This window comes from Pecten maximus, chromosome 8, assembly GCF_902652985.1.
Source record: "Pecten maximus chromosome 8, xPecMax1.1, whole genome shotgun sequence".
In the NCBI taxonomy this organism is placed as follows: domain Eukaryota; kingdom Metazoa; phylum Mollusca; class Bivalvia; order Pectinida; family Pectinidae; genus Pecten; species Pecten maximus.
Window position 1 is genome coordinate 33,551,366 of NC_047022.1, and position 20,755 is coordinate 33,572,120.

The 20,755-nt window shown below is 37.2% G+C and overlaps 1 protein-coding gene across 1 annotated transcript; it reads right to left on the reverse strand.

Moving 5' to 3' along the window:
* Positions 1–14,583: 14,583 nt before the first annotated feature.
* On the reverse strand, positions 14,584–20,740 carry LOC117333270. Its single transcript, XM_033892486.1, has 4 exons — positions 20,445–20,740; positions 18,177–18,889; positions 17,377–17,528; positions 14,584–15,516 (listed from the first exon to the last, which is right to left on the reverse strand). The coding sequence occupies exons 1-4, from the start codon at positions 20,631–20,633 to the stop codon at positions 15,335–15,337; spliced, it is 1,236 nt and encodes a 411-aa protein (XP_033748377.1). The 5' UTR covers positions 20,634–20,740; the 3' UTR covers positions 14,584–15,334.
* Between the last annotated feature and the right edge of the window lie 15 nt (positions 20,741–20,755).

A 20,755-nucleotide genomic window follows, 5' to 3' on the forward strand; every position in this document is an offset into this window, starting at 1 on the left:
CGGGGGGTGTAGATCCCTGGAGTATCGAGGATGGACACATTCCGGGGATGTAGATCCCTGGAGTATCGAGGATGGACACATTCCGGGGGTGTAGATCCCTGGAGTATCGAGGATGGACACATTCCGGGGATGTAGATCCCTGGAGTATCGAGGATGGACACATTCCGGGGGTGTAGATCCCTGGAGTATCGAGGATGGACACATTCCGGGGGTGTAGAACCCTGGAGTATCGAGGATGGACACATTCCGGGGTTGTAGATCCCTGGAGTATCGAGGATGGACACATTCCGGGGGTGTAGATCCCTGGAGTATCGAGGATGGACACATTCCGGGGGTGTAGAACCCTGGAGTATCGAGGATGGACACATTCCGGGGGTGTAGATCCCTGGAGTATCGAGGATGGACACATTCCGGGGGTGTAGATCCCTGGAGTATCGAGGATGGACATATTCCGGGGGTGTAGAACCCTGGAGTATCGAGGATGGACACATTCCGGGGGTGTAGATCCCTGGAGTATCGAGGATGGACACATTCCGGGGGTGTAGAACCCTGGAGTATCGAGGATGGACACATTACGGGGGTGTAGAACCCTGGAGTATCGAGGATGGACACATTCCGGGGGTGTAGATCCCTGGAGTATCGAGGATGGACACATTCCGGGGGTGTAGATCCCTGGAGTATCGAGGATGGACACATTCCGGGGGTTGTAGATCCCTGGAGTATCGAGGATGGACACATTCCGGGGGTGTAGATCCCTGGAGTATCGAGGATGGACACATTCCGGGGGTGTAGATCCCTGGAGTATCGAGGATTGGACACATTCCGGGGGTGTAGATCCCTGGAGTATCGAGGATGGACACATTCCGGGGGTGTAGATCCCTGGAGTATCGAGGATGGACACATTCCGGGGGTGTAGATCCCTGGAGTATCGAGGTTGGACACATTCCGGGGGTGTAGATCCCTGGAGTATCGAGGATGGACACATTCCGGGGTTGTAGATCCCTGGAGTATCGAGGATGGACACATTCCGGGGTTGTAGATCCCTGGAGTATCGAGGATGGACATATTCCGGGGGTGTAGAACCCTGGAGTATCGAGGATGGACACATTCCGGGGGTGTAGATCCCTGGAGTATCGAGGATGGACACATTCCGGGGGTGTAGAACCCTGGAGTATCGAGGATGGACACATTCCGGGGGTGTAGAACCCTGGAGTATCGAGGATGGACAAATTCCGGGGGTGTAGAACCCTGGAGTATCGAGGATGGACACATTCCGGGGATGTAGATCCCTGGAGTATCGAGGTTGGACACATTCCGGGGGTGTAGAACCCTGGAGTATCGAGGATGGACACATTCCGGGGGTGTAGATCCCTTGAGTATCGAGGTTGGACACATTCCGGGGGTGTAGAACCCTGGAGTATCGAGGATGGACACATTCCGGGGATGTAGAACCCTGGAGTATCGAGGATGGACACATTCCGGGGGTGTAGAACCCTGGAGTATCGAGGATGGACACATTCCGGGGTGTAGATCCCTGGAGTATCGAGGTTGGACACATTCCAGGGGTGTAGATCCCTGGAGTATCGAGGATGGACACATTCCGGGGGTGTAGAACCCTGGAGTATCGAGGATGGACACATTCCGGGGGTGTATATCCCTGGAGTATCGAGGATGGACACATTACGGGGGTGTTGAACCCTGGAGTATCGAGGTTGGACACATTACGGGGGTGTTGAACCCTGGAGTATCGAGGTTGGACACATTCCGGGGGTGTAGAACCCTGGAGTATCGAGGATGGACACATTCCGGGGGTGTATATCCCTGGAGTATCGAGGATGGACACATTACGGGGGTGTTGAACCCTGGAGTATCGAGGTTGGACACATTACGGGGGTGTTGAACCCTGGAGTATCGAGGTTGGACACATTACGGGGGTGTTGAACCCTGGAGTATCGAGGTTGGACACATTCCGGGGGTGTAGATCCCTGGAGTATCGAGGATGGACACATTTCGGGGGTGTAGAACCCTGGAGTATCGATGATGGACACATTCCGGGGATGTAGATCCCTGGAGTATCGAGGTTGGACACATTCCGGGGGTGTAGATCCCTGGAGTATCGAGGATGGACACATTCCGGGGGTGTAGAACCCTGGAGTATCGAGGTTGGACACATTACGGGGGTGTTGAACCCTGGAGTATCGAGGTTGGACACATTACGGGGGTGTAGATCCCTGGAGTATCGATGATCAGTATAATTTTACACTCAGTGAGACAAAAAACTTCCCCGCATCAACCGACGGAATCGTTGTAGTGGGAACAAAATCGTGAAGCTCCCGTGCGTTCCTTTCAGTTGTACTGGTACAAACGTAATGGAGCGCGGTCTAACCGAATAGGTTCATTTGAATTCAAGATGGCGGAACTGTGATGCTTTATTCGTCATGTTGGGCGTAATGTACTTTTTGTTAAAAACAAGACGAGGGATCTTCATTTGCGATGAAATTGTATAAATGTTACGGGTTAATATATGACGGAACTATTCGGGTATTGATTTTACACACGTTATCATTGTAAAAAGAAAATCACTTTTTACGTTTGGAGGGTTATATACTTGGTAGAGACGGCCGACATCTTTGAAATTCACTTGAGATTCAATTGCGTTCCATTATATGGTACAATACCTATTCACTACAACTGGTACGAACCAAATAAAGGAACACATGATTGCTGTTTAGAAATGAATAGTTACATAATAGGAAATTAATTGAAACCCTCGTGATAATTCATACAACCTACAGTAGTTGTAAGATATACTGAAGTAAGCGGTTGATGTGGACAGAGACTTGTATATCAGATGATATACAAGTGCCTGATGTGGAAAAGTCAGAAGTATTACGCATCCACCTAACCTTTATCGCTGTCTTAAAACGACATGCCAAAGTACTTTATCATCGGTTTGGTGTATTGGTGTATTTTGTTCCACGTCCTATTAACAACCAGTGTCATTTATGGACGTGCCATGTTTTGGAGGTGGAGGAAAGCCGGAGTATCCGGAGAAAAACCACCGGCCTACGGTCAGTACCTGGCAATTGCCCCACGCGGGTTTCGAACTCGCAACCCACAGGTGGAGGGCTAGTGATAGAGTGTCAGGACACCTTAACCACTCGGCAACATCAATGTCAATACATCTTCATATTAAAAACGTCATTCGTATATGGTTTAAGCTTACAAAAGGCTAACTGTAGAACCAACACGTACATGAACTTATTCTTATGTCAATAGAGGAATTGGAAACAAATCTCAAACAAACCTTCCGTACATATATATAATGTAAACAGAACATGTATCAAGTCCCTGTGAGAAAACACAAACCAATATTCGATCGGCAGATAAAGTACACAATAGATAAACACATCATAGCTAGGATCGTGTGATACCGATCTAGATCAATGTAGAATGATAGGGACTGTATCCGGTCCGAATAAGCCGACATTTATATAACCGTTATCGTAAATCAAGAAAACTGTGTTTCGACGGGGTCGAGTGTACATAAGTTAAAAGCCTGACATAAAAGCAGTAGTGTTTTATTTATTGTATATTTTATTACATTCTCTTTCAAGCTATCGAAATAATGTCCATTATATTTTATGACGGTCGTCAATATAAGGCGGTCAAGTAGGAGCACCAGTATATACATAGGTTGTCATTTCAACATGCCAATGTCAAATTTTCTTGTGCAACTTTCAAATATGAAGTACAAAATGTAACAAGTTTGAAATGCCTTTATGTGCTGTAACTGAGAGAGGTTACGTACGCCAGAATCAGGTTTCCATGGCAACTAATAAAATATTAATCATAAAGTTTTTATTTTAGAAAATAACCATAATTGCTCATGCAATGAAAATGGTGACGATGTATGACTATGATAATAATTTGGGTGTGTATGGATGATGCAAACAAACAAACAAAAAATTCGAACCTTGTCATAAAATATTTCTTTAACATATTGCAAAATATCTGAATTTATACTGAAATCCTGTCAGGATTGTTGCTTTAATGTATTAAGGATTTAAGAGTCAATTCCATTACAATGTTATTTAGCTCTCTATCCTGAAAGTTGTATTCCCATTTCTCTTATTTCACAGAGTGCCAAAGGCAGATTATCTCCCTGCAATGAATGGGGCACTGACAGGTTGTTCTTCTTCCTTCTTCTTTCCAATTGATAATCTAGATTGCTATGGTAGACCTAAATTAACAAGAAATAGTGTAATAAGAGAGGGAAATGCAACGATTACACCAGGACTCGAACCCGGGACCCCGGTTTCCCAAGGCAGTTGAGCTACCTGACCGACGCCGTTCTGCACAAAGAAAAATTTAAAAAATAATTAGTTACTAGTATCCCGTATAAATTCCCCCATAGGGAACCCCACCAGACGACGATTATGGGTATGTGACCTGCTAATAGTATCAAGGAAGGAAGATCTCTAGTGTACATACAAATGTATGTTAAATGGTTCAGATCAAACGCAAAGCTAATACACATTTCTAACTGCTCATATTATTTCAGGTCTTTCTTAATAATATCTATACGCGTTCCGTTGCCTCATTATCTTACCTGTTATAGTTAATCAGAGCACAACCAGCATACTCATAATTTTATAGATAACGTATCACGAAACTTCTGCCTTGTGCCGTCTTTATTGACGTTTGAAACACATCAGAAATCTAAGGAGTAGTTTATAGGAAATGTCCTCTGCAATCTACATAATCCTATGTTTTAACTTTCTGTCAATTGTACCGGGTTTTCCCGGTTGTTGCTTTGGCTTGTATTAAGTTTACCCCTAGACTGGACCCCTGTCTCTAGAATATTAAAACTATAAATAAAATTGAGCATTATGATTTGGTCCCTGTAGGATATGTCTGATTCTAGACTAAGTTTGAAACTAGGGGAGATAATCTAGTATTAAAATTTAGTGAAGCAGTTCTAACAAAAAACTTAGGGGCTGGTGGCCAGTCTAAGTTTACCCCTTACGCAGTTACTTTCAAAATTGGTAGCTAAAATCAAACAAGAGAGGATAGGTGTTGTTGATTTCCATATTGGTGTACAATATGAAGACAATTTCTGTCACAGTTCTACATGTATATAGTGTTCTATATGTAAATTACAAGTCACAAAAAACCTCCGAATTCCAAAATCAGATCGTTTGTCAGGATATACTTCCTTCACCTTGCAATATATATATGTGTATCCTGTGCATGTAAGTATATGCATATATAGATTAGCATACCGTGTGCAATGTTGTAGGAGGGGGCATTCTACATGTATTGGACCTTCCCTAGTGTGTATAGCACATTTTGAGAAGTTTTAATTATTTAGCCCAGTACAGGGTACAATCCTTGTTGGGTACAGGGGAGTCAAAATTATCAGTATTTAATTTAAATATACAAAGTTCACATAACAATTCAGTGATAGAATAATTTATGTTTCAATCATCTCTTATAATATTGCGTCAATTTTCAAGTACATTTTGGGTATCGATTTTGCTATGCATTTTATCACTTCTATAACTTATTTTCCGATAAATTCACCTCTTCCGACAGTCTGCCGAGAATAAATTCTGTATGGTCTTTGTAGTCGGTATATTCACAGGTGCCGGACTCGTTTTATAAAATAATAACATATAAGAGTACATATAATTTATATAGACTCTTATATGTTATTATTTCATATTCAGGAGGAATTTGACAAATATGGTCGCTACCATGGGAGACAACTTCAACAATATAGAACTGTCGTGTAGAAGGAAATATTACATTATCAAGATGAATTTGATATGGTTGAATGGTTGTGGAATTCTGTGGATTTTTCAATGCTTTTGATTTCGTTACTTTTTTTTTATCATCATCATCATCATCATCATCATCATCATCGTCGTCGTCGTCGTCGTCGTCGTCGTCGTCATCATCATCATCATCATCATCATCATCATCATCATCATCATCGTCGTCGTCGTCGTCGTCATCATCATCATCATCATCATCATCATCATCATCGTCGTCGTCGTCGTCGTCGTCGTCGTCGTCATCATCTGGGGGTACCTCACGTCGGTGTTGTATTCATTGCTTTGGCTACTATTGCATTACAATTCACAGTACAAGATTTTGATGTACAGGTAAAATGTAATATATGGCATAGTTCCGGAGTATTTACAGGCACCTGTCACTCTTTAACAGCCGTCACGATGACTACGATCGGAGACGACCTGTATATATTATTATTAAATTGCTCGAGTCAATACATGTATATATGTTCTGTGCATTGTATATACACTTGAAATTATAAATGTATTATTATTTTATGTAATTTGAAGCGCATTAGAGTAATTTTACAAATTAGATAGCGCACTATTTGTTGTATATCATTATTAATCATTAAAATATATTAAAGTAGTTATAATTATCTCATCATTACTGTATCAGTACATTTTCATACCAAATACATGTAGAGTATAACTTCATCATCCTCATATGTTTTAACTTACAAATGATTATATAGAATATAAGCACATTTAATATAATACAAATGAAAAAATGTGTGTTTAAATATTCTGATGAATTATGTACCGTAAATTTGGATATTTTAGTGTCGGCAAATTTTGTCGTTTTCCCCTCGGACCTGGTTGATTTATATATCTATATAATTATTTGGCGTTTCAGTACGGATCTATATGCTCCAACGTGTTTTGTCAGAAACAAGTGTTTTGAGAAAATCGATTCCTCAAATCACAGGTGCCTGACTCGTTTTATAAAATAATAACATATAGAGTACATATTCTCATTTATATGTACTCTATATGTTATTATTTTATAAAACGAGTCAGGCACCCGTGCTCAAATAAATCTCTTCCGACCTCACTCAATGGTGTATCTATTGTGTTATCACAATATATATCATATTTTAGACGGCTTGTTCCTTTCCAGCTATAGTTTTTCTCGAAACCATCAATTACTGGTTTCCATCTCACCAGACGATCATGTTGCTAAGAAATTGAAATAGAACCACAGAAGTTCAAATAACAATACAAAACCAGTTTATCTGAAATTAGCAAGCTTATGTTCTAAGTCTGCCAACAACTTTCTATAATAGTATATAGACTGATCTGTACTTGTTCCATCAAGAGTTACTTACCCTTGCCCTGTGCATAGGTACTTAGCACGTTTATAAGTCCAAGACCGATTATAGACTAATATACATGTAGTCTATAATCGGTTTTGGACTTATAAACGTGCTAAGCACCTATGCCCTGTGTTATGAGTTTGTCTTATATATACAGTACAGTATGTATATATTATTTTTCATTTCTAAAACCTGTATGTCTAAAACATCATATAATTGTTAATAATACTTTGGCCATTTCTAGTGAGAATTTATATAGGTCTATATCCAATTGACTGAAAACCACTTCGTCAATAAAAGTTGATGAAATGAAATTAAATCAAAGAGGAAAGACATGAAGATATACGGAAAAGGAATATGAGCTGTTACACAAAGTGGGACAGATACCTCAACTTCTACCATACCATCAAGTTCAAGATTTTAGTCAGAAATCTGTGAAGAAATAGATGGGGAGTGACTAAATTAAAAAAAAAAAAAAAAAAAAAACAAAACAAAAAAACTCACTTATGAAACAAAGGCAGAAAATTTCCTGAAACTATATAGAATCTATAGAAGAAAAAGTACAGAAAGCGGAACAAAGGAAACATTTAAGATCCCAATGTTGCAATGGGGGCAGAAGATCTATTTGATTTCTTAAATGTCCCCGAAATAGAAGACACCGAAAAAATAACCTGATTCTTTATGGGATACAGTGGACCTTATTCTAGGGCTCTTCAGCGTCCCCTGAACAGGAGATAAGTTCAGAATTAACATATAATTAATATCCAAAAATATCAAATTCAGGAAAATTATACCTTACCTTTCTAAAGTTGAAATATCTGTATTGTGTATAACAAGAGGCCCAGGGGCCTTAACGGTCATCTGACTCTAAATTAAAACCCTTATATTATTGAAGTATGCATTCTCTGTAGCAAGTATATAGTGGCACTGTTTGCCATGGTGGCCATCTTGGATATCTGACCGACCCAATAAATAATAACACTTGGTCTGGACCATCTAAGGATCATTTCTGGTAAGTTAGAGCTGAATCCCACCAGTGGAATTTGAGAAGAAGTTTGAAATAGGTGTTGTTCAGGAAAACCATGATTGCGCAATCATGTTACAAAATGGCCGCCATTGCTGCCATGCCAAAGTTTTTACAAGGCCGAAAAAATAGCAACACTTTGTTGGCACTCCTTCCTTAACATCCTCACCAATTTCAAGCTCAATGGCACCAGTGGAACTGGAGAAGAAGTTTAAAATGTGTTTTTTAAGATGGCGGCTATGGCGGCCATCTTGGATTTCGGACCGACCCGAAAAATAACAACACTTGGTCGGGATCATCTCAGGATCATTTCAGGCAAGTTTCAGCTCAATAGCACTGGTGGAACTTGAGAAGAAGTTTAAAATGTGTTTTTCAAGATGGCAGCTATGGCGGCCATCTTGGATTTTGGACTGACCCGAAAAATAACAACACTTGGTCGGGATCATCTCAGGATCATTTCTGGCAAGTTTCAGCTTAATCCCACTGGTGGAACTTGAGAAGAAGATTGAAATGTGAAAAGTTTACGGACGGCGCACGGCGCACGGCGGACGACGACGGACGAAGCATGATGGCTATAGGTCATCCTGACCCTTCGGGTCAGATGACCTAAAAATTGAAATAAGAAAGACAAATATAGTTCTTATAAGTTTGTTTTTTTTTAATAATTTTAGTAATATTTAAAATAATTCTTAATATCATAGAACAAATTAAAAGTAACAATTGATATTTACAAACCTCTTAATATGTGACAATAAGTATCTATAACCAGTATGCAAAATCACTTTATTTGAATCAATATGTACAAACTTATGTCATGTTTCCTCTACAAAACTATATATTGCACCTATTACATTACATAAACATATTACACCCGGGTGAACACCATGTCCATCAAGCTATGCATTGCTTCATAGAAAAGGAAAAACTTCCAAACAAGGTAATGTTTTAACAAGTCAGAGGAATAACACTTATCTACAGTCTTAAAGAGGAAGAAAATAAATAGACAGAATGTCAGTTTCTATCGAATTGTAATTAAATATATATTTTTCTTCTTCTGTGAATTGGGACATGGAAAAGATAAAGATTCAAGAATGAAATATAGATCTATCTCATGTCTCTAGGGATGGCATAGCACCTACCTAAACCGCATTGCAAAAACTGAAGAAAACAAATATTGTGTAGCTGTGAACCAATCAGGAATCCATACTTTCTTAGTTTGTTGGGTTTATCACCTCATGAATAGCCAGATTCATTTGGAGGTGGGGTCTCCTTGTAGTAGTTGGTGACTACTTCACTGAACAACATACTGGAGGCCCGTCGCATTCTATCCAAAGCAATTAGGTTAAAGTGTATTGCCTATGGACACAACCACGACAGGACAGACCAGCCGGTTTCTCAGTTTCCTGACAAACACTATAAACTGACCCCGGTAGGGATCGTCAAACAACGCACTCCGATTTTCACCTCAGGTTAAAACCCATACTTCTATATAACAAAATACATGTACACATAAATGTTGACATTATTCAACCATTAGAAATTTTGCATAAACAACACCTACCAAAGGCATATATACTGACACTCTTCATCTTTCATCTTCAATTCATTTCTTGAACACATGCATATGGACAAATACCAATAGGATTGTGCAATTATGTAACATTGTTGATGAAGGTCTTCGGACATCTACAGACAGATGGGGCTATGAACAAATTATCTCATCTTCATTTACTGTAGATTCGTTCATATTTATTTTGGTTTTATCAAGATATATAGCCAGATATAAAACAAGACTTACTGGGCATATATCATGAACTCTCTTCAATGAAAAAAGTATAATAAAAAAATTACTCAGAAAAATACAACTATACACATGTATCATAATTATAAAATCTTCTAAGTTTTTTTTTATGAAATCAATAAAAAGATGTAGATCTCGGGACAAAAATGAAATGCTGAATAAAACAGAATCACGATTTCTACCAAAGGGGAATAACTCTTGCAAAAAATAGATGTATTCAAATTCGGTACAGGGAAACACCATTACGTATCATATATATTGATTATAATGCGTACCAAGTTTAAAAGATATTGGTCAAAAATGTCGGAGGAGATCTCCAGACAAACTTAAGTTTACACCCGAGGGAAGGACATACCATGTCTTACCATAATATTCCTCTTAATGGGCGTATAAAATCAAAACAAAAAAGGCTTACTATTCACCGGGCTGGGCAAAAATTACCAACCATCGGTCTATTATCGAATACTCGGGTATATTGACTCTGAAATAAAGGGTTCATACCAAACAATATATATAATCTTACGTATGCAAATAAAGAATAGTGATATGTATTGTGATTCTTCTGATATGCTAGAAATTTGTACCATTCATCAATACTTTGACATTCACATTACAAAATGACAACTTCTATTTGGTGCCTTATTTCAAATACCTCATAAAGTAACCATATACATTGTACTTTAAACATAAGTTTGCCAAGTTGGTAAATACATGTACCCATTTTCAATACTCCAGAATATGTCATTCAATAAACAATATTTATAATAACAAATTTTTTCTTCAAATTGTCCCATAATACAGACACATTTTTTTGTTTTCCCTCTATAATAAGTCCCAACGTCTGAACACCTCAGTAGTTTTTCTGTGTATACTAAGATGCAAAATGTAAACATAGTATACCATCTTATATTACATATTTGATCCATTCATCAACAATATGCAATAGATAAAAGTACAAATCAAATGAACCTCACAGAACAACCAAGTTCTATATCTCAGGATATGACATTCAAACATTTATGAAAGAAAAAAAAATCATCCAGATTTCTCATAATTGTGATCCTTTTATTGATTCCCTCTGTAGTAATCTCAAACACCTGAACACATAATATTCCCAATGATTTGACTAGGTAGACGAAATAAAATATGAGAACATTTTGGAAAATATTATATCATCCCATAATACCTACATATTTGTTCCTTTCACACACAAGATGCCATTAAGTAGAACAGAGTGTGGTCGGGTGACACAGTGGTAATACACTTCATCTTCACCAAGTTGATAGATGTGATTTGCTGTTCTGATGTGGAATATGTATACAACTCGCCTGCCTGATCACATTCTCAGGGTAAATAACTTGATTTTCTCCTACAACATGACCCCTCACTCAATTCTTTGCAGGCCAGCAAGAATTAATCCAATCCAATATAATTTGTTTTGCATTGTTGTGAAATAAATGAAGTTTACAGAACGAATCAAGTGAACAAGCTAGGACTAAAGTCAATTTCACAAGAATATTTAGTCATGCAGGGATAAAATGCTTCTATATGTCTGCAAAACACTTGGTGACTGTATTTAAAATTACTATAACATCAATGCATACACGCCATGAACAAAATGGAATACCGATGAAAACTTTGACATGAAATATGAAGGATAAGTGATATGCTAGTTTAGTACTGTAAACATGGAAATTTATTAGAGGGGGGGATTTGCCTAGTTGCCTAGTTGATGTATGAGGTATTTATGGAACAGGTGCACCAGAAAATTTTGTGGAAAAATAACCAATTTAGTTTACCTATTATAATCCCAGCGGAAATAACCATGTTTGCAGTATGATGTATATGTATCAATATTTAGACAACCCTTAATATAATAAAGAACAAAAAACATTTTTGGTAAATTTTATCTATGACAGAATAGAAGGAAACCTAAAGTATTTTGGTACATATAATAAGAAATAACACAAAATTTATGTATTGACAGTTGAAAAGGGATATCCTGCACACTGGAAAATTCCTAGTTGTTTTGTACACCTCTTAAGAACCCTTGCTAATAATTTTTTTCCAAAAAATGTCGGCATCAAAAAATCTTTCCTGTGTTTCTTAGTTTCTTTTTTAAATCTTAAATTATCCCAGTCATGCATGGAATATCCCTTTAGACAATAGTCATTAATTAGTGAATACAGCTATTTTGAATTTGAACTGTAAGCAATTTCCCTTTAGATAAAAGTCATTAGCAGTAATTACTAGTAGTAAATACATCTACTTTGAATTTTAAATTTAAGGGGAGGTAACACATTCATACCTAGTGTGTGTAGAGTGTAATTCAACTACATTTGTGTAAATGAATATACATTATTATATTTTGTTACATTTTTGTATATTAACGTATATCTTTATACACAGGATATAAATTTGGATACAAATACATTAAAGTGCTATCACAAAACCTAATGTAGTGTATATATACTGTATATATCTACATGTACATCAAATTAGATTCTAAATATAAATACTGTCTCCATATTACACTAAAAATCCCTGATCTAGATGAACAAATGTTTATCCATGACAAAACTAAATGTTTGTTTGATATATGAACAAATGGCAAATACTACTAACATACACAAGTAGATACCAGTATACATAAAAGAAAAACATATGATAGTACTTTGTGGAAAATTCTTACTAATGAATAACAAGAGGCCCATGGGCCTTAACGGTCATCTGACAAACACTTACACTTACAGCAGGGACACACACCCCAATCCAGCATTATTACCATAAATTATTTATCGCAGCCAGTTATGTTTTAGATCAAATTTGGTTTTTATCCATTTAGCTTGTCCAGGAAGAGCAGCATCATAAAGCAAAATTTTAGCCAAGTTCCCATTTTTGGGGCATGCCCCTCTGTCCCAATGGGTCAGACAAGACTCATTTATATCAATTAGGATTGCCTTTCCCCAATGATGTTTCATACTAAATATGGTTGTAATCAATTAAGGCATTAAGGAGGAATTGCATTTTTAAGAAATGTTCAACCTAAGCGCTCCTTTTGCCCCATCTTTTTTTCCCCAGGGGTCAAACCTGTCTCATTAAAAAATATGGTTGCCGTCACCTTATGTTTCACATCAAATTTGGCTGTAATCCACCAAAAGGTTAGGGAGGATTAGGATTTAACAGCAAATATTCACCAAAGTTCCCCTTTTGGGGCCCTGCCCCTCAGGCCCCAGGGGTCACACTAGCCTCGTTTATATAAAATATGACCACCCTTCCCAAAGGATGTTTCACACCATATTTCGTATTAATCCACCCAAGGGTTAGAGAGAAGTAGGATTTATAGCAAAAATTCACCAAAGTTCCCCTTTTGGGGCCCCGCCCCTCTGGCCCAAGGGGTCAAACCAGCCTCATTTATATAAAATATGATTGTCCTCCTCCAATGATGTTTCACACCAAATTTGGTAATAATTCACTATGGGTGTTAGGAGGAGTAGGATTTTATAGCAAAATTTCATCAAAGTTCCCCTTTTGGGGCCCCGCCCCTCTGGCCCCAGGGGCCACACCAGCCTCATTTATATAAAATATGACCACCCTCCACCAATGATGTTTCACACAATATCTGGTTGAAATCCACCAAAGGGTTAAGGACGAGTAGGATTTTATAGCAAAATTTCATCAAAGTTCCCTTTTTTGGGCCCGTCACTCTGGCCCCAGGGCTCACACCAGCCTCATTTGTATAAAATATGACCACCCTCCCCCAATGATGTTTCACAACATATCTGGTTGAAATCTACTAAAGGGTTAAGGAGGAGTAGGATTTTATAGCAAAATTTCATCAAAGTTCCCCATTTGGGGCCCCACCCCTCAGGCCCCAGGGGTCACACTAGCCTCATTTATATAAAATATGACCGCCCTCCCCAAATGATGTTTCACAACATATCTGGTAGAAATCCACTAAAGGGTTAAGGAGGAGTAGGATTTTATAGCAAAATTTCATCAAAGTTCCCCATTTGGGGCCCGCCCCTCAGGCCCTAGTGGTCACACCAGCCTCATTTATATAAAATATGACCGCCCTCCCCAAATGATGTTTCACAACATATCTGGTTGAAATCCACTAAAGGGTTAAGGAGGAGTAGGATTTTATAGCAAAATTTCATCAAAGTTCCCCTTTTGGGGCCCCGCCCCTCAGGCCCCAGGGGTCACACCAACTTCATTTATATAAAATATGACCGCCCTCCTCCAATGATGTTTCACACCAAATTTAGTTGTAATCCACCCAAGGGTAAAGGAGGAGTAGGATTTTATAGCAATATTCACCTAAGTTCCCTTTTTGGGGCCCCGCCCTTCTGGCCCCAGGGGTCAGACCAGCCTCATTTATATAAAATATGATTGCCCTCCCCTAATGATGCTTCAAACCAAATTTGGAAGTAATCCACCCAAGCGTTAAGGAGGAGTAGCGTTTTGAAAGAAAAAGTTTACGGACGGCGCACGGCGCACAACGCACGGCGCACGGCGGACGACGAGGGACGAAGCACGATGACTATAGGTCATCCTGACCCTTTGGGTCAGATGACCTAAAAAGGAAGCTTGATTCCGTTATGACATGGTCATGGTGTATAACAGAACAAAAACAAGTTGAACAGCTGAAACTCAGAGGTTCTGGTTAAAAAAGAAAAGAAAATGATTTTGTTTCAGCATTGTAATTATCTGTTAGGATTTTATGTGAAATTGTAAAAAGGCAAATAGGAAAATATCAGTTTGTTTTTATGTTCCAGTTAATATCCTTCAGTTCCTCTGACATTGAAGGTTATCCCTCTGTTTACCTTTTGATGACAAACTATAGAAGTATTAGACTACTCAGGTAGGTAAGCTTATCCAGGTCTCTTATAATTAGAATCTAATTAATATGTAGAATTTTGTTATAAGAGTAATCAAATGGAATGTACTTTGTTGTCTTCTTTTTAACATTCATAACTTTCATTTTTAACTTTCTATTAAATCAATAAACCTTTGTAGTTCCAAAACTCTGACACACATATGTTTAAGAGTACCAGTAAGAGCGGATTAAGAACTTAAAAGGTACAACAATACCACAGGGACATCCATGACACCCAACAATCCAATAAACATATATATATATACCGGGTATATTTGGACTGTGGGTTCGGAATGTTTGCCGTCCTTGTGGATAGCACCATTAACCTTCTCTTTTGAAATCAAGTTCACAAAGCATTTTGAATGTACGGTAAATACATACCGGTACATAGGTAAACAGAACTGTTTTAAGTACTCCAAGCCAAATTTGTGAAATATATGACACTAATACTGTCTGTTAATAATCTAAATACTGTTCCTCCTCACTGGAATTTTCTACTTGGTTCCCCTCATCTTCTTCAACAACCGACGCCAAAGGCACCTGACCTTTTCTTCCTCGCTGGAATAATATTTCTTCATCGTGCTGTCTCCAGGCAGACTGGAACATTGGCAAAAGCCTTGCTTTTCGTCGTATCAGATCTGTAAATACATCATGAAACAATTTAACATAAATAGTGTCCAACAGATTGGTAAAAAAGCCACAAACACTTTAAGATAAACTTGAATTATTTCTATGATATGGAGCAATACAAGAAAAAAAACTATATTAAACTACTAATGAAGGAAATTGAAAAAAAAAAAAAAAATAAAAACCCACTTATTTGAGTTTTTTTACAAAAAATTAATTCATAAGAATGTATTAAATTTATACTATCATAAAATCATCTGCAAATTAATATTGAATATGCACTGACTACATTTTGTATGTGAGAAGAGTTGTATGGATTTTTCCTGGTTAATTAGAAAATGGTTGAGCCTTCTAAGTTCTTAGTTTTAAAGAAATTATTTTTATTTTAAGTTGATGTTATATTTTACCTAGCTTATGAAAACAACATTGACATTATTAACAAAACAAAATTGACTTTTATTAACAGACTTAAGCTAATTTCTTAAAAAAAGTATTTAACAGATCTACTGACCTCACAAAATTTCAGTTTGATAAACAATGATGTCAATTCTTATAGTATAGTTACTTACAACAAGAGCTGTTGGAGAACAGCATACCTCGTCAGCAAATGTTTGTCAATAAATAATTAAAATATATGAATTGGTATGGTTTCGCAAATTTACAGTAATAATATCTATATTGTTTACTTGATCAGATGGTGTATTGTGTATTCATGCAATTTTCAAAACCCTACCAATTTATATATATATATATGTAAATTATTTATTGACAAATATTCAGGAGACAAGCTATGCTGTTGTTAATTGAATACATATATTAAATAATTTCTTTTAGACCTATTTCTTTTAATTTTTTATAAAAACTTATTTTAATTAGAGTTGTCACCCTTGTAAAAATGAGTAACAGTATCAATTGTCTAACATGAGCATTTTCACATTGTTTTTTTTCAGTTTCACTCCAAGAACGGATAGTGTAACTTTAGAGGGACTCTTTCACCAAATATCAGCACCCTAGTATAATTATAAAGTGATGTGTTAATAGTAAGTTTCAACACTTACACAAAATAAATATTTTTTTTAATCTTTCAGTTTAACTCCGGCAATGGATAGTTTAATCCCCACAGTGACCCTAATACCATGCATCACTATGCCTTTTTTAGTTTTACTCTAGCTGGACTATATTGCCAAATATCAGCACCCTAGTACAATTGTAAAGTGATGTATTAATACATTTCAACACTTGCACCTAAAACTTAACGCAGAAATATTCCAAAAACTTGAAAAATCTGTTTTTTTCCCCAAAAAATCTTTTAGTTTGACCCCGGCAGGGGATAGTTTAACCTTCATAGGGACCATATTACCATAAATTACTATGCCTTTCAACACTTGCACCAAAAAATTAACATTTGAAAAACCAACGCCGACGCCAGGGTGACAACATAAGCTCTCCCTCTTCTTTGAAGTAAAATGAAATTATCAAAGAATGAACAAGTAAGATTTAGTTACCTGGTACCATGTTCTTATATATTTCATTTAATAAATACTTCTTATAAAATGTTACAACTTGACAAAGCTAAGCAGTACAACATTTTGAAGCTTGGATATTGGGTGGTCGGGTGGCACAGTAGTACATGCATGCCTTTAACCTAGGTAACCAGGATTCAATTTCCAGACAGGACATGAGAAGGTATAAGTCACCAGTCTGACCACGTGGGCTTTCCCCCCAGGTACTCCCGGTTCCTCCCACAGTAATTATATAAAACTCCTTGTGTGCTTTAATTGGGCAAACAAGAGTGATTAATCTGGTGTCGCAATTGTAAAATAAATAAAGTTTACAACCTTGGATATTCAAACAGCTTGAAAACAACTTACCATTCACATACATGAGATGAATCCCGTCATGATACTGGAAATGTACTTTGGTATTCTGCTTCACGTCAAACATCCTCAAACAACAGCCAACCACAATCACAAACATCATGACAACAAATATACATACCACGCCCCAACTGGCATCTATATTGCTGTAACCAAGAAAACATGTAATCAATAAATAATTCAGTATGTCTACTTGAATGACAACCTGATTGGTTTTCATTATTTTCCTATTGATTTTTCTACGGCACTGTTTTAGTAAATCATGAACAGGACATCCAGCAGACCCTTTATTTTTTGACTCCCCAAAATCCAATTTGACTCTTGGGTTTAAGGAACATGTCTATTTGAGATGTTTTGACTCTGCAGATATCTGAGAAATAGTGATTTGACTTCTGAAATTGCTAAAAGTCCAGGGTCATGATGCTGGGCATTAACATACATGTACTTTTCAAAATGAGGACAGTGTACATGTACCGTAAGTTCTTCAGGTAAGGTACTACATGAAGGGGTCACATTCAGTGTCCCGATAATCATCACTATAGTCATTTATCAATAACGAATTTTACCTTGTTAATAGTTTTATTGTAACAACATATCTATTACTAATATCCTTTATTACATAATTTCATGCATTATTCATACTTGTCTTTTGTAATAGGAAAAAAATAAGTATCCAATGTCCATGTACATAAATATACATATATATTTGATATTTTTTTTGAGGAATATAAAAATAAAAATATTGACTTTATAATTTAATATTGAATACAACCACTCTGTAATCATAAACTTACTTCTGTATTGAAATTTGATGAAAAATAGTGGTGTTGAAATCTCTACTAGAATTGAAGATGAACACATCCCGTTTGTTCCTAACATGGAAGTTAGTTGAATTATTGAAAGTGCTGGCATCTTTCTCCAATTCATTAAAAACATTTACTTTTATTCGTACATGTCCAAGTTCCATATTCGTTTCAAATCTGTCTAAATCTATGTTAGGAATATCCAAGTCATATCTGAGCATATGCTCATCAAAAGAGAGCACCGACATATTACAACATAATGAAGCTGAGTTGAAAGATGTATAATCTTTCATCAACCATGCTAGCAAAAGTTCCATTGATGCAACACTTGAAAAAATACAGCAACTATTCTTGATGCAAACATTGCTTTTAGTCCGCTCTTTTCTTTTGTGTAAAATCACTTTAATGACTTCTTCCCTTGATTCTGTACTGTAAGTAGCTCTATTAAATGCCTTAATCAACCATGGCATCAGTGTTGGACAGTATCCTTTCCATACGTCAACAATAACTGTATTGTCATCTGATCTAACTGGTCTGATGGTGAAGTATTTATGTTGACTGTTGAAATATTTATCTGTCCTGCCCAGATTATTTGTGTACAATTCTTTCCATTTTTGGATCTTCGATGGTCTTTGCTTGATGGATAATGTTTCATTGATATCATGCTTCTTACTGCCATCATGTTGAGGTCTTTTATCAAAATTCTGAAATATAATAATTAACAAAAATATCAAATACAGAGTCCCAGGTGCACATTTCCAAACTCTAATGCTAATTAGCTATAGCCATTCTGACCAAATTTTACCTGATATCTATCGTACTTTTCAATAACAAATCCTACATTAATATTGCAACAGGAGTATAGGTGGCTTCCATTGAAAATCACCCCCAACCAGCTTCACTTTAATCTGCTGCACTACATTATGAAAATTCATTCTATTACAAAACTACATGTAGGAGGCGACATATTTAATTATGGTGAAAAACAGGGGAAAACACATTCCTGCTGAGTGTCCCAACAGGAATTGAACCCCAGTAACCATCATACCATCATGTTTATACACTGCTTTACCTCCTGAGCCATTATTTAAGAAGCATGCTGAGTGACACTAGATATCAAATTTAACACTATGTACATTTATAATAACCAAACCAACCTACTCCTTGTACACTACTTTCAGTTTTTCTTGAGATTTCCTAAATCTAAACTCGAGACTCCCAATACCAACACCAAGGGATGTTATTTTGGCACAAATGTAAAATAACTCCAGGAAAAACATATAACTGCCGAGTACCCAGACAAACATGGTATCTCAATCTCTGGCATGCTAATCTACAGCTTTACCTCCTAAGCCAACAAAGCATTCTCCATCAGGTAACCAGCAAATGACCACATGTACAAACCACACCCACCAGCTACATTTACACATTTAATTGTCACATTATGCCAACAAAAGCATTTGCCATAAATTTCTCGCTGTGTGATCCTCAAACAGTTTGGAGTAACTAAGGAGATGACAATTAATGTTCATTAACATTTAATATATTCAAAGCTTTAACATTATATATGTATGTAACAGGAGAGGAGAAAATGTAGCGGCCAGACCGGGGTTCGAACCCGGGACCTCCGAACACTAGCTGGATGCTCTACCAATTGAGCTACCTGGTCACCGATGATCGACCCAGTCCAGTCCCGCTACACACCTCCCTCCTTATTTCCAAGTCTTCGCCCTCGAAGACACACGAGACCCTTATACCACCACCGGGGGTATTTTAGTTGGGCGCTAATTTTGTAACAGGAGAGGAGAAAATGTAGCGGCCAGACCGGGGTTCGAACCCGGGACCTCCAAACACTAGCCAGATACTCTACCAATTGAGCTACCTGGTCACCGATGATCGACCCAGTCCAGTCCCGCTGCATGTATATATTCTTTTTTTTTTTAATTTGTCCTTAAAATCTTTTAATCAATAGAATTTGTTCAGTACAAAAGAAAAACAATTCTTTGGAATGGAGAAGTTCAGTCATATATTTGAAAACAAATTGAAATATATTCTAATTGGTAATAAAAAGTTACTCATAACTTTTATTACGCAAAGCATACAAAATTGGACCCCACTTTCTTTAACAAACCAAACGATTAAATTTAAAATCGTTCATGATCACAGATCGGTGATTAAAATTATTCTGAAATTTCATGCATGTAGACAAACTAAATGTACTTCACAGACCCGTCTTTAAACCGTCAGTTGCATTGTTACCTGGATTCGCAGTTGGTGTAATCTGTCCAAAGTTTTTATGTCGGAAGTTGTTGCTGATTTAGTTTCACTTTGATGATTAGTTGCTTGGATAAGTTGCAGTGAATTTTGGCAAAAGAATATAATTGCAAAAAGTCTGATAACGACATTCACCGATGCTTCTGTAAATGTGACTGCGTTTGGGATAATCATTATTCACATATACACGACATTCATCCATGATTTTCATTGGAAAATATTTCCAATGACTTCAAGCTCTAGCTACTTGAGAAGAAGCAATTACGTGTCTGGAAGGGGGATAACTCTGATTTACT

What these genes read in the sequence shown, in the direction of transcription:
- LOC117333270 (XM_033892486.1), bottom strand. Translation starts at nt 20,633, where the DNA reads ATGATTATCCCAAACGCAGTCACATTTACAGAAGCATCGGTGAATGTC. An exon ending in TACACCAACTGCGAATCCAG is followed by an intron (nt 18,890 to 20,444) that starts GTAACAATGCAA and finishes ATTATATTTCAG; the next exon opens with AATTTTGATAAAAGACCTCA. An exon ending in CATCAAATTTCAATACAGAA is followed by an intron (nt 17,529 to 18,176) that starts GTAAGTTTATGA and finishes TCTTGGTTACAG; the next exon opens with CAATATAGATGCCAGTTGGG.